The following is a 14,163-nucleotide window of genomic DNA, read 5'->3' on the forward strand; positions in this document are numbered from 1 at the left end:
CATGCTCGTGACTTGAAATTCAGATTCCGCACTTGATGGTACATTTTCTGTGACATAACTACGTTTATCTACTCATCTTGAATTGTTTTTAAGAATGAAGACTAAGTAAAAACTATTCTCACATTTAGTATGTTTTTTTTTTTTTTCTCATAGGAGGTTTTTTATCGTAAGATTGACTCAAGTCAGAACACTCATTTTTTAACCATAAGTTCATATCCTCAAGAACACTCATTTTTTAACCATAAGTTCATATCCTCAAGAACACTCATTTGTATGTATAGATGTTTATATTCACATACACCCTACATAGGATGCATCCCAAGATTAGACGGGATATCACCATTACATGTGTGATTTGGAGAAGAATAAGATTAACGAGTCAATTACGATAATAGTTACCGATGGAGAATCTCTTTTTAAAACAATTCAATAACATATAAGATCTTCAAAGTTAGTAAGAATCTCTTTTTAAAACAATTCAATAACATATGTTCATTTGGATGCTTGAATAAGATCTTCGAAGTTAGTAATACGCCTTACATTAAATACAAGTTCGACTAAAAATAAAGGTTCGAAAAGAAAAATGCTTAGAAATTAAACACAATCTCATCAATGAAAATAGAGGTTTAAAAATTTTTGGATAAAAATGGAGTAAGAACTGACATTTGAAGACTAAAAACCATATTTTTAATTGGTCTATTCGAAGGCACTGATGCAATGATCTTCTTCCAGTTTCAAAGCATAACAGAGGTCTTGAATGAAAACTTAGTAAGCGTACCAAATTTGACCAAAACAAAATCACAATGCACATGAAAGTTTGTCTTCAGATCCTTGAAATTACATTCACATCTACTTTTCTTTCCGTTTCGATTGATAAACTATATAACTTAGTAAATAAATAACCCGATCGAACCACATTTTTCCCGATCACATAAATGACCAGTTAACAAACATGAAAGCCAAACAGTGATGAACATCATCATCATTCAGAACTTTCCAGGCAATCGCCTGTTCATACGACACCGGCCTGCCCATACTCGATATGCATATCCCTGCTGGAAGGTATGCAAATCCCTGCATGATGTTCGTAACGAATTCAGGTCGACTGTGAGCAGTGGCAACATTAAAATGAAATCACCAAACAGAAATCTACCTGTTGCATTATCTTGGAGAATTCAGAGCACAGTATCTTCCTACCAGCATCCTCAAGGATCTTGTCAAGCGTTATATCTTGAAGAGCTACGAGCGTAGTTTCAAGCATGTCAAGCCCGGCTTGGTTCGCAAATGTGAACACAGGAGACGCCTGCAAAGTTCATAGATGGTGTAAGTTGCATCAGCTTAAGAACCTTAGCAAAATTATGCTATCTTAGCTAGGCGTGAGTAGTTCAATTAATTACATTAGTTTTAACAGAGCAGCACAAGATTGTATCTGAGTGGTGCCAAAGCTGCTTCAAGATAGCATCATGAGACTGGGATTCAACCTGAAAGAGCTCTGCCCCTGTGTGGATCCTGAAATTCAACATATGTTATAAGAGGAATCGAAGAAGAAAACGACCCGTGCAGGAGAACAAGACCACGAAACTTAAATTAAAGTCCTTGGGTTTCAAACATGAATACATGATATAGGTGGTCTCGTTATGTAACGGTCCAAGCCCAGTCCTAGCAGATATTGTCTTTTTTGAGGTTTCCCTTTCGGGCTTCCCCTCAAGGTTTTTAAAACGCGTCTGCTAGGGAGAGGTTTCCACACCCTTATAAAGAATGCTTCGTTCTCCTCCCTAACCGATGTGGGATCTCACAATCCACCCCTCTTTGGGGCCTAGCGTCCTTGTTGGCACACTGCCTCGTGTCCACCCCCCTTTGGGGCTCAGCCTCCTCACTAGCACATCGCTCGATGTTTGATAACATTTGTAACAATCTAAGCCCACCACTAGCAGATATTGTACTCTTTGGACTTTCCCTTCCGGACTTCCTCTCAAGGTTTTTAAAGTGCGTCTGTCAAGGAGAGGTTTCCACACCCTTATAAAGAATGTTTCGTTCTCCTCCTCAATCGATGTGGGATCTCACACGTTAGAACAATGAGCACCGACAATTCTATGCTTAACTTCTCAGACATTCATAACAAAACCATACATTTCATTGAGAATGTTAACAGTTACAACAAGAACTCATACCTGTAGCTTCGCGTGATCCATTGGGACAACGTGAGAGCCTCTGGGGAGCTAGGGAGGCTTTTTGGACCGATTTGGGAGCCAAGTTGCGAGGGGGCGATAGCCATGGCAACCCTCTGAACTGATGCCACAACCGTTCGCACATATTGTCTCGCCATAGCAGCCACATTATCCCGCATGTGGTTCTCAAAAGTGAATTGGAATGCAATAGTCAAGACAGACCTGAGGTTGTAGTTTGTAGCATCGGTTTCACCGCCTGGGCGGGCAGATCCAGGACGGACTTCTAGAGTAGAAGCCAAATCCAAAGTTCGAGTAGCTGCAGACGCATCCTAACGTACAAAAGAACAGATATACAGCATTAACAAAGATTTTCAAGTTCAAAGTAGCCTTTAAAGATACAGTTCATATTCCATTGAAATTGCAAAATTTTCAACAGAAGTATAGTGGCAAAGGATAGTCACAAACTGTTTTGGACTCCAATGGTATGACACGAAAACCAGACGGTAGTAAGGGAGCATCGTCGGCAAATGATTCGTCGATAGGTGCAAATACAAGCTGAGCGCAGGAACCGACTGTACTTTCATCAACCCCGCTACACAGCTGCCAAATAAGCGTTTGATCAAGGATTGTCAACGGTAAGTAAAGGCGTCTATAAAAGAACTCCTCGTAGATGAAGCAGAACTAACCTGCAATAAATACATATCCCGCCCACCTAACGCAGCTTCTTCAGGGAACATAGCATGACCCTCTAACCGAACGACCTCCAAGAACTACATAAGAACGACATATGGTGAACAAAACCCGAGAAAAAGAATTTCTGATAGGATAAAAGGTCATTACCTCTTCGTTTTCAACGGTATGCGCAAGTGGTAAAATGACCTGACCACTAGGGAAGCCACCGGGTCTCGCACATGGAACAGCATATGCACTGGATTTAAGACATGCGGCCGAGTATGCATCGACTCCATAATCAGCCCATTCTGAACGATGCTCCCGTAGGAAACGAACAAGCAAAGCAGGGGGCACATTCTGAACCGCAAAGTAGTTGAAAAGTTCATACTTAATATCGAAAAACATATAGATGGAAATGACTAGCCATGCATCTAAAGGATAGAATAGACTAATAGAGTACCTGCAACAACATCGACGCCTTCGCACACAATACACCTCCAAAAGTAGGATATAATGATTGGTTATATTGCGAACCGATGAATTTGTTTGGAGATGAATTAACAACAACCGTCACATCCTCGACTCCATCGCTATCCATAAGCGACCAACCATCATCCACAAAGCCATTTACAGCATCATTAAAACCCCTAAAATCCATTTCCATAAACTATAAGTGACTTGAGAAATTTATGTCAAGAGAACAAGGGTTTTAAGTTATTAAAATTTCATCAAAGTTCAAACATCTCAGGCTCAGCCCAAGTCCACCGCTAGCAGATATTGTCCTTTTTTAGCTCTCCCTTTCGGGCTTCCCCTCAAGGTTTTTAAAACGTGTCTGCTAAGGAGAGGTTTCCACTCCACACCCTTATAAAGAACGTTTTGTTCTCCTTCCCAACCGATGTGGGATCTCACAATTCACCCCCCTTCAGGGCCCAACGTTCTCGCTGGCACTTGTTCACTTCTCCAATCGATGTGGGACCCCCAAATCCACCCCCTTCGAGGCTCAGCGTCCTTAATGGCACACCGCCTCATGTCCACTCCCCTTCGGGACTCCGCCTCCTCACTAGCACATCGCCCGGTGTCTGGCTCTAATATCATTTGTAGCAGCCCAAGTCCACCGTTAGCAGAGATTGTCCTCGTTGGACTTTCCCTTTTGGGCTTCCCCTCAAGGTTTTTAAAACGCGTCTACTAGGAAGAGGTTTCCACACTGTTATAAAGAATGTTTCGTTCTCCCCCCAACCGATGTGTGATCTCACACAAGCCTTACCCAAAAATGTCCAGCATGGCCTAACTTCGAGACATAAGTTTAGCGCCTTACCTAGAGAGCCTTTGACTGAAAGTCCTTAAAACAGCTGGTTGGCGCCCGCCACCCAATTGAATTTCTCCACTCGCCTCATGAGCAATTTGCCGAACGTAGCGTAAAGCCTGTTTCACAATTTAAGCACAATATTTGTTAAGATTTATGACACAAAGAAAGGATGAACAGTTCAGCAATAATTCTTACAGCAACAGTCCTTCTCTGAGCTAGAATCTTTGTCGACTCGTAAAGTGGCCTAAGAACTTCAGGAACGCTCCAAGCCTGGCAGTGAAAGAAACATTTTTACGATACAGAGAGACAACGAACAATAAAATATTGATTTGACAGTAGGAGAAAAGCAGTCACTCATCGAGAGCTAACTTACATCTAAATCAACATGATCCACAATGTGAATAAGGGAACCATCCTCACAAGCTCGAATAAGATATCCGCTCGGAAGCATTTCAGCTCTCACGAAACTGGATGAAGGGGGCCCTGATGGGCCACCAGTAGACGACGTTAACGATCTCTCACATATCTGCACATATATTTAGCCCAAATAAACATAAACAATCGCTGAAATATGACGTTTCACGTATGAATTACTAACTATAGTGCTACATGCTGAAAATAACTATAGAACTCAAAAATTACATAATGCATGGACATCAAAACATAAAAAGAGTAACTACGTTCGGGAGAAACGATTACCACAAGGCTTCCATCTTCCAAGCTTGTGGTGTATCGAAGAGTCCAAAAGTCACGTGCTGCTGCTAAGGTTGTCGGTGCATATGTCTGGTTTGAAAAACAGGAAGGCTAAATAGGATAACAAACACGAATCTTCGTTAAACATAATGATAAGAACATACCTGCATATACAAGAGTTCTATGGTCCCCCCATTTCCGGTGGACATTACACTTAATACATCAACACAACGGCAGTCACGAAACCACGACAAACGATCTTTGAGAATTTCGGCCACCTGCAATAAATAAATATATATTTTTAACATAGAAAATACACAACATTGAATAGAGGTCCATTGTATGATCCAAAGTACCTTCGTTGGCTCAAGACTCACTAAACCACAGGCTCGTGCTGCTACCCCATTGCAATTTCGAGAAACAGCAACAATCCCAATTGAATCCGGACCAGGCTGCATAAGGTACAAAGAAATCAAACTTTTGAACAGATATTGAAGAACTCTATCAAAGTGCTCCCTAGAACGTTCAACCATCAAGTTGGTCATGAACGATTCTCGGACCTACCTTCATCCCAATCATTTGAACCCAGTCGACAGCGGTTCCTGTTGCCTTGGAAAGGAACTCTGCCAAGGTCTCCTCGGCTATTGCAAGAAGACTATCAACAAGAACAATACGCATATGAATTGATGAGACCAAGTAATAAACAACACGCATCGAAACCGTTAGGTTCAGAAGGTGAACTTACCCAGCTGGGTTATTAGCATCCTTTTGGGTATGCTTAGTTGGGTTTTGCTGTTGATGGTGTTGACCACTCATGACCACAGACTCACAGCTATTGTCTGTGGTTGTTCCAGATGCCTGCAAATAAACACCGAACAATATGGATACTCGTAAAATAAAGAATCATTAGGGCATCTCGTCAAGGAGAGGAAACCCAACCAAGCCGATATTACTTTTGAGATTCTAAAATGCTGATTTAGAGAACCAAAACGAATCAGACCAAGAACATGAAAAGAATGGTCAACAAGGACAACGTTGGAAATGCTTAAATGAATTCTACCACCCCGGTTCTGAACGATAAAATTCAACTAAATTCTGTATTTTCAAGTTTTGGTCCACTACTCATAAACGGTACCAAACAGACATGAAAGAGCTTATATGAACTCACAGTGCGCAGTTGCTGTCTCATGTATCCGTTCTTGTAAACCAAACGAGAGACCTGCTTCTGCAGACGGTCGTTCTCTTCCATCAGCAGCTTGTTCATCGCAGTCAGCTTCCTATTAACTGTTTGAAGACGAGACGCTTCCTTCCTTTGCTTTTCACGACATCTAACAATATAAACATCGAATTTATCAAATAAATAAAAGCTTGGATTATAAAAGAGTAGGAAAGGATTCCTTCTTGCCCAGTCAAATTGGTGACACACATACATTAATAACTAAACAAGTAGGATAAAATTTCATTCATTCTTTCTAATAGACTAATCATATTTCCTGATGTAAGAATTGTTCACAGGGTTACATTCTAAATCCGCTAGAATTACGACTATAACATTGTCCGTTTTGGCCCGCTACATATCGCCGTCAGCCTCACGGTTTTTAAAACTCGTCTAATAGGGAGAGGTTTCCACACCCTTAAAAGGAACGCTTTGTTCCCCTCTTCAACCGACGTGGGATTCAACAACGTTTTCCCAAGCATAACCAAATAAAGTTATCAACAACGTTCGATTAGATCAGATTATCCTTCGAGTAGATGCAACACCAACATTCTTCCAATCCAGAAACAATATCATAGCTAAACATGTTCAAAGAAAATCATTCCAAGAACATTGTCTTTGAACAGAAAATGGAAAAAAAAGCAGAGGAGCTAAAGTGCAATATAAGATTTCCCAAAACAGCATGCAAGAAAAGTAAATAATGCTAAGTCAAAAATGGAAGAGAGACAAAATAATTAGGAAACAGGGCTTCTCTCTGCACGCATACAACAGAAAAGCTTCCATACCAAGTATTTCTTTAACAGTGAAACACTCAAAAAGAAACTATTAAAAGAAATCAAATGACAAAGCAAGCTTGAAACAAAGGCAGCTTTTAGTTTATTAATCAATAAATCTATGCTTTTCCTTAATATATAGAATCAAAGGATACCTACTAAAGCAGACCCATTTCTTATATACATTCGACAAGATCTAAAAAGTTAGATACAAACAGAAAGAGGATGAAATTATCTCGACAAGAATGTATACAATTAGCCCTGCAAAGCTAAACCCATATTTTATTTATCATTATCTTGTTGAGAAATCGATTCAGTAACAGGTTTTTCAGGAAAATGAAGGGAAAATATGGTATGAAAACACAGAAGACAAGAAAAGGATGAACAAAGTTAAGAAGAAATTTAGCCTTTTACCTGCGATTTTGGAACCAAACTTTGATCTGTTTGGGCTCAATATTAGAGAGAATGGGGCACTCACGAATGAGTTGTTGTCTCCTCAACGAACTAGGCTTTGGGCATTCAGCATATACCCTCTCTAATGCATCGACTTGCTCAGGTGTATATCTCACATACTTGCTGGTATCCATTTGCTTATTCAAGGAATCTCTATGCATAGCAAGAGCCATAAAATGCCTCTTAGCAACACTAAATGAGCAAAAAAAAAAAGTAAAAAATCCTACCCAGAAAGTAATTTCAGGTGCTAATCAACAAAAACCTCGTTTCCCTTTTCACAATCTGTTTGAAAGTGTAATGGAAGTGGGATCTTGAGTTTCAGCAAAAGGGTTTTTGAATGGGTTCTTCATGTTCTTCGTCCTGTTCTTGGAGAGAGCCTCCTCTCTCCATCAGATACTTGGGGAAGTCTCAGTTGGTGGTAAAAGACCCAAAAATGGTGAGAAAAATGAGAAGAAGAAGAGAAAAAGTGTGATGAAGGGTTAATCAGAGACGCCTATCTCGAGGATTTCCAAGAAAAGTGTGAGAGAGAGTGAGAGAAATGAAATGAACCCACGGAAAAAAGGTTTGGGGGAAGGGGGAATTTGTGTTTTAGTGTTTGTGGGTTTGTTGATGACAGATAAAAGTGACAGAAAAAAACAAACAGCTAATGGCAAATGAAAGGCCAGGTGGGCTGGCGTTGCGCCAGTTCAACCTCTTTTCTTTTCTTTTTTGCTCTTTGGTTTTGGGTTTGTGAATCAAAAATGGGTTTGAAATTCCCAAACTGTGATGGAAAAATTCAGAGAGAAAAGGGGGAAATGAAGAACAGAGAGGGGGAAATGAAGAACAGAGAGGGGGGAAAAGAATGGAGGGAGTAAATGGGAAGCAGAGAGAGACACAAATGTGGGCGACGATAAATGAAATATATGTTTCTGAACGGAAAAAGAAAAGAGTGGCAGAGGCGTTTTTATTGATGCCTTTGAACTCCCTTTTGCATTTGCTTTATTTCTCCTCTCTCTCTCTTTTGCTAAAAGATGCCCTTTCTCCCTCTCCTATGCTCTCTTTCGTGTTCGGTCTACTAATGTGATTGATAGTTTTGTATTTGTTTGAGTTATGTCGTTTTGTTCGATTTTCTGTTGAAGAGGGAATGATTATGACTATATGTAACAACGTTTGTTATAAGGGTGTGGAAACCTCGGTTTGACGGACGGGATACTATTTGTTAGTGGTGGGTTTGAGGTGTTATACTGATCGTTGTTTAGGGTAACGATATAGTGCAATTTAGAGTACTTGGAAACCCGTCATAGAGTAATCAACACGAAGTATAAAATTGTTGTCCTGGAAAGACGATACATTTGAATCTATGACTACACCACTGTTGTTCTGGGTGATGGTACATCTAAATTTTTTTTTGTAATAGTTCAAGCCACTATTAGCAAATATTGTACTTTTTGGAATTTCTCTGTCACTGCTTTAAAATGTGTTTGGTAGGGAGAGGTTTCCATGTCCTTATAAGAATGTTTTGTTTTCCTCTCTAACCGGTGGGATCTCACAATCCACCCCCTCTGTGACCCTGCACCCTCATTGGCACTCACACCCCTTCTCCTAGTGTCTTGCTGGCACACCGCCTCGTGTCCACCCCCCTTCAGGACTCACCTCCTCGGCGTTTGGCTCTAATACCATTTGTAACAGCCCAAACCCACCGCTAGTAGATATTGTCCACTTTGGCCTGTTACGTATCGTCGTCAGTCTCACAGTTTTAAAAACGTGTCTACTATGGAGAAGTTTCCACACCCTTATAAAGAATAGTTCATTCTCCTCCCCAACCAATACAGGATCTCACATCTCGATTCACTATTTCCATTTGAATTTTTATTTCTATTAGAATATAAGCATAAACAAACAAATACACCTTAAAGAACTCAAAAACCCATCATACAACTTCGACAAAAAGTAGAAGACTATTTTGTTGGCAAAAACAGTCTCTCTCGAAAAAAACACAACCTAATACATCTTCATTCTCATTAATTTCATGTTTCTTTCAGTTCTCAAATGCAGACAGTTTCTCGTGACATAATTGATAATTCTACACCATTGGGTATACAAAACAAAAGTTAACCCTAAATTTGAACGTAACGGTCGTATCAAGTGAATAAGAATACGACAGGCATGAAAAGATGGGTCGAGAGGGAAGAGAAGGAGGATGATGATGATGATGATGCATGGGGATGGGATGGAGAGGGGAATGTATGGGAGGCGTGAAGACATTGAAATGGGACAATGCAATCATTTGCTTGTGTTTAAGGTTAGTGCTTCATTCATTGAGCTTCCACAAAACCACACACAATATGGAGACAACTCCATTATTCTTCCCTTTTTTTTTTCTTTTTTTTTTTTTCTTTTATCATTATTTTCTTTCTTTTTTACCCCATTTCCCTCCCAATAAAAAAATAAATAATAATAATAATAATAAACAATTTTAAAAAAATAATAATAAAATAATCTGTTTTGCTTTATTTTCTGTGTAATTTTTCTTTTTCCAATTTTGTTATACTCATTAATTGCTAATTTTGGAGCGTTTCTGACATCAAAACCATGTGAAGCCTGAATTAATTAAAATTTAAAATTAAGAAATTCATTTTTAAAAAAACTAAATTAAAAATAAATATTTCTAAGCCCAAAATTATTATTATTATTATTATTATTATGTCCATATTTTAACAAAATGTTTTATTGTAAAAATTAAATAATAAAAAAAAAAACAGAGTTTGACAGGTTTTCATACTGTCAGAAATTTATTAAATACAAATAAATACCATTATCTCCGATTAAAGTTATTATATTAATATTTAATCTTTCTACTTGCTAGCAAATATTATCTGTTTTAACTCGTTATGGATAGTTATGCTTCTTTCTTTTAACATAAAATCTCATAATTTACTTCCTTTGAGGGCCAATGTCCTTGTTGATACATTGCCTAGTGTCTGACTTTGATACCATTTGTAGTAATCAAGTCTACCGCTAACAAATATTGTCATTTTTAGCTCGTTATGTATCGTCGTTAGCCTCACGATTTAGTACTTTTAATTATTATCTTAGGTAACTATGTAGAGGATGGGTCAAAACTAGTTAATATGTACTAAAGGAATTAACCCTAAATTTCCGTAAATTTCCCTCGGATTAGTTGAAGAAGAAAAATCATATTATAGATATTATATTTGAACATAGAATTTTTTTATGCTTCTAGTTAAGAACTATGTCACGACTGTTGAATGAACCTTTTAGACTCGTGAGGTGTATTATTTCCATCTTTTTTGTTTTTTTTTCAGTAATAAGGGTTTGTTGGACCCGAGCGTGCCATAAACTAGCATCTAAGTTGCTTCCAGGTCCAACCGTGCATAACCCTGAAAAAGCTTGATAGAATGTAACTAATTCAAATCACGATATAATTATTCTATCTAAGAACTACTTCGTTAGTGTCGAATGGACCTTTTAGACCCCTCTGTAAGTACATATCGAGTACATATGGATATTTTTTACATTAATAAGGGTTTATTGGGAAGTACAACACGTGCTTTATACCAGCATCCAAGTTGCTTCCACGTCAAATAGTGCATACAAATCACTGTAAGATTCTTCTACCTTAGAACTAATTCTTAGTGTCAAATGAACTTTTTAGACTCGAGAAGTGTATCATATCGGTCTTTTCTTACATTTATAAGGATATGTTGGAGAGTAATTATAAGAGTCCAAGCCTACCACTAACATTTGTCCGCTTTGGCCCATTACATATCGTCGTCAGCCTCACGGTTTTAAAACGTGTTTGTTAGAAAGAGATTTCCGTACCCTTATAAAAATGATTTGTTCTCCTCTCCAACCAATGTGGGATCTCATAATCTATCTCCTTTTAGGGCCAGTATCATCGTTGGTACTCGTTTCCCTCTCCAATCGATATGGAATCTCACAATAATTTTGAGTAAAACCACTCCCGAACATACCTTAAACCAGAACGGAAGGTGCTACCACTTAATTAATGTAACGAAGCAACTCGAGCGTCTTGGAGGGCAAACTTGTAAAAAGGGATGTCATAATAATTTCAATATTTTATGTGGTAGTTTTTGGACAAAATGAAGCTTTTTGAGTTGGTAAATAATGTCTGTACATGAAGCAATAACATGTGCAAGGTCATTATGAAAGGAACATTAAGCATATCCAATTAATTAAATCTTGTAATGAGAGCTAATTAAGTTGCAAACCACATTTATTACTTACTAATTACATAAATCTTATTATTCATTAATACCAATTTTTTTTTTTTTTGGTCAATTGCTTTAAACCTAATTTTACATATTAACAAACTTTTCATTTTTAATTTTTTAAATTCAACTAAAATTTCAAAATACTTTTAATAAATAATTAACAATTCAATTTATTATTTTATCCTCTTCAATGACCCGAAATCTCGATCAACCTAACCCCACCTGTACCGTTTAGGTTGGGTTGAGTTTAAATAAATAAAAACTTTATAAGTTGAATTGGATGATCGGTTCCCATTAGATTGAGTTGAATCGAACCAACTTGAGTTTATTGTTAACTTTAAAGTAAAAAGGTAAACTAACTCTTTAAAATAATTTTTAATGATTTGTAAGGTAATTTTTCAATTAAATAATTAAAAATAAATACATAAATATTTATCGAACTAAGGAAGGGTTGTTCGGGACCCACAAACACCATTTGAATCCTCGTACCCGTTTTAGAAAAAACAACCAGTTATTATTGATCACTGTAACATATTTCAGAGGATGATTTTTTACGACGATTTTATGTTCTTGACGACTTCGAGGTATTGACAGTATGTACACTCGAATGAATTTAAAACGTCGCGATATTACAATTAAATGAAAAAAAAAGATCGAAACGCGTGAAAATATAATGATTTATAGAGTAATAAGAAGTTGGGAAGTGTTTGAATATATCCCTTTGTTTCATTTTGAGTAAAAATGGAAGAAAAAGGAAGGTAGACAGTTGACTTGTATGGATTTTAAAAAGGTTGACATTCATTCCATGTTACAAAACACAATAATATTTGGATTAGATTCACTTCCCTTTCTCTCTTAATTAATTAAATATATATATATATATATATATATATATATATATATATATATATATAGAAATTCAATAATTAATGGGATTTATGATGGGGAGAGGCTCTACAAAAGTCAACGCTTTTAATATCAACCTCCTCATTTTTGTACTCTTTCTTGTCTCTTAGTTTAAATATAAAACTTCCATTTTAATGAAAATATGTTTTATTCATTCAATTTATTAATTTTTATATTAAAGGATATTTCAAACCCTGAAATCGTGTACATTGATTAGAGAGAGGAACGAGTGCAAGTGACTTTTATACCATTTGTAACCGCCCTAAGTCCACTGCTAGCAGATATTGTCTTATTTGAGCTTTTTTGAAATGCAAATAGGTTTTCATATCCTTATAAAAAATGTTTTTGATCTTCTTTTCCACTGATATGAGACCTCATAATCCATCTCTTTTAGGATTCAGCATCGTTGTCAACTTCTCCTTACCCAAGATTATATACTGTGAGTCGTTGTTATTACTCTCTTGCTTGCTTATATAACGTCTATTTCAAAAATCTCTCTCTGCCCTCGTTTTCTAAAACCTTCTCTTAAACCGAAGCCAGAGACTCGAGCATACGTCGTTTAGCCGTAGGCGACATAAGAACGAATTGGCTTGACTCACTTGTCGTTAGAAAGTGAGTGTCGCACAATCACAAGTTCGTTGTCATCAAGAGTGCAATTGTGACAAGCACTTGTTCCTGACACAAACACATGTAAAAAAAAAAAAAAAAAATTATGTATTGAGATTTTAAACCGATCTTTGAAAATCAAAATTGATTTGTTTACATCGGTTATGAGTTTTGAGTGTTGAAACTAGTGTCAATTTGAGCATAGCTAAGTGGGTCGAGAGGTAAATTCTCCACCGAGCCGATAGCCGATATCGAAATGATAAGATTAAAAAAGTGAGGAATTTAGAGACCCACCAATGAGGCAGGTTCCACTCAAAAATGTTTTGAGGGAAAAATTAAGAAATAATAGTGGAAGTCTCTATCCAAAACCCTATTTGAGGGACCCCATTTTTGTCATGCACCAAAAGTTTATTTATTTATTTATTTTATTTTTATTTTATTTTATTTTATTTTATCTTTTCCAGACAAAACCCTAAATCTTTTATCATTCAAGACACTACCATACAACAACTTTATTTATTTATTTACTTTTTATTTATTTATTTTTATTTATTTTTATTTCCTTCATTGCTTGCATTTTACATTTCTCTTTTGATTTAATTTTATTTAATTTTTAATTTTTTTGAACAACTGAAAAATTGTAATACTTAAAGTCTACTCCTAATCATAGCTTGTATAAAACATTATATCATAATGTTTTTATTTTAGTTATTAAATTTTACACCAAAGATTTCAAGATCTTCACATGTTTCCTCTTTATGTGTCTCCAATTTTACCTTTACACCTACCAACTTTTTTTTTTTTTTTTTTAAGAGAAACTGATTTTTATNTAGTCCGTTATGTATCTTCACAGTTTTAAAACACTTCTACTAGGGAGAAGTTTCCACACCCTTCTAAGAAATGTTTAATTCACCCCTCAAACCGATGTGGAATCTCACAATCCACCTCTCCCTAGGGGTCAATGTCCTCACTAGCACACCGTTCGGTGTCTGGCTTTGATACCATTTGTAACAGTCCAAGCCCACCTCTAATAAATATTGTTTGTTTTGGCTCGTTACGTATTGCCGTCAGCTTCACAATTTTAAAACTTGTCTACTAGGAAGAGGTTTCCACACACTTGTAAGGAATACTTTGT

The 14,163-nt window shown here is 37.0% G+C and overlaps 1 protein-coding gene across 3 annotated transcripts; it reads right to left on the reverse strand.

The window, feature by feature from the left end:
* Positions 1-753: 753 nt before the first annotated feature.
* LOC111783171 (homeobox-leucine zipper protein HOX32-like) lies at positions 754-8,179 on the reverse strand. 3 transcript variants are annotated; one of them, XM_023664069.1, is made up of 19 exons: positions 7,544-8,178; positions 7,243-7,434; positions 6,008-6,167; positions 5,585-5,697; positions 5,404-5,494; positions 5,196-5,291; positions 5,004-5,117; positions 4,846-4,929; positions 4,520-4,672; positions 4,342-4,416; positions 4,156-4,262; positions 3,301-3,487; positions 3,009-3,197; positions 2,855-2,938; positions 2,634-2,768; positions 2,172-2,497; positions 1,398-1,509; positions 1,154-1,303; positions 754-1,074 (listed from the first exon to the last, which is right to left on the reverse strand). In XM_023664069.1, exons 2-19 carry the CDS (start codon positions 7,413-7,415, stop codon positions 928-930), a joined length of 2,496 nt encoding a protein of 831 aa, XP_023519837.1. In that variant the 5' UTR covers positions 7,416-7,434; positions 7,544-8,178; the 3' UTR covers positions 754-927. The 3 variants fall into 3 exon arrangements, with proteins under 3 accessions (XP_023519837.1, XP_023519838.1, XP_023519836.1); XM_023664070.1 differs by having other exon boundaries at positions 7,509-8,178; XM_023664068.1 differs by having other exon boundaries at positions 7,243-8,179.
* Between the last annotated feature and the right edge of the window lie 5,984 nt (positions 8,180-14,163).

This window comes from Cucurbita pepo, chromosome LG20 (assembly GCF_002806865.2).
Source record: "Cucurbita pepo subsp. pepo cultivar mu-cu-16 chromosome LG20, ASM280686v2, whole genome shotgun sequence".
Lineage (NCBI taxonomy): Eukaryota > Viridiplantae > Streptophyta > Magnoliopsida > Cucurbitales > Cucurbitaceae > Cucurbita > Cucurbita pepo.

Coding starts and splice junctions, on each gene's coding strand:
- LOC111783171 (XM_023664068.1), bottom strand. CDS start 7,454: ATGGCTCTTGCTATGCATAGAGATTCCTTGAATAAGCAAATGGATACC. Junction 5,495..5,584: donor GATGCTAATAACCCAGCTGG/GTAAGTTCACCT, acceptor TCTTGTTGATAG/TCTTCTTGCAATAGCCGAGG. Junction 2,769..2,854: donor GGGATATGTATTTATTGCAG/GTTAGTTCTGCT, acceptor CTTATTTGGCAG/CTGTGTAGCGGGGTTGATGA.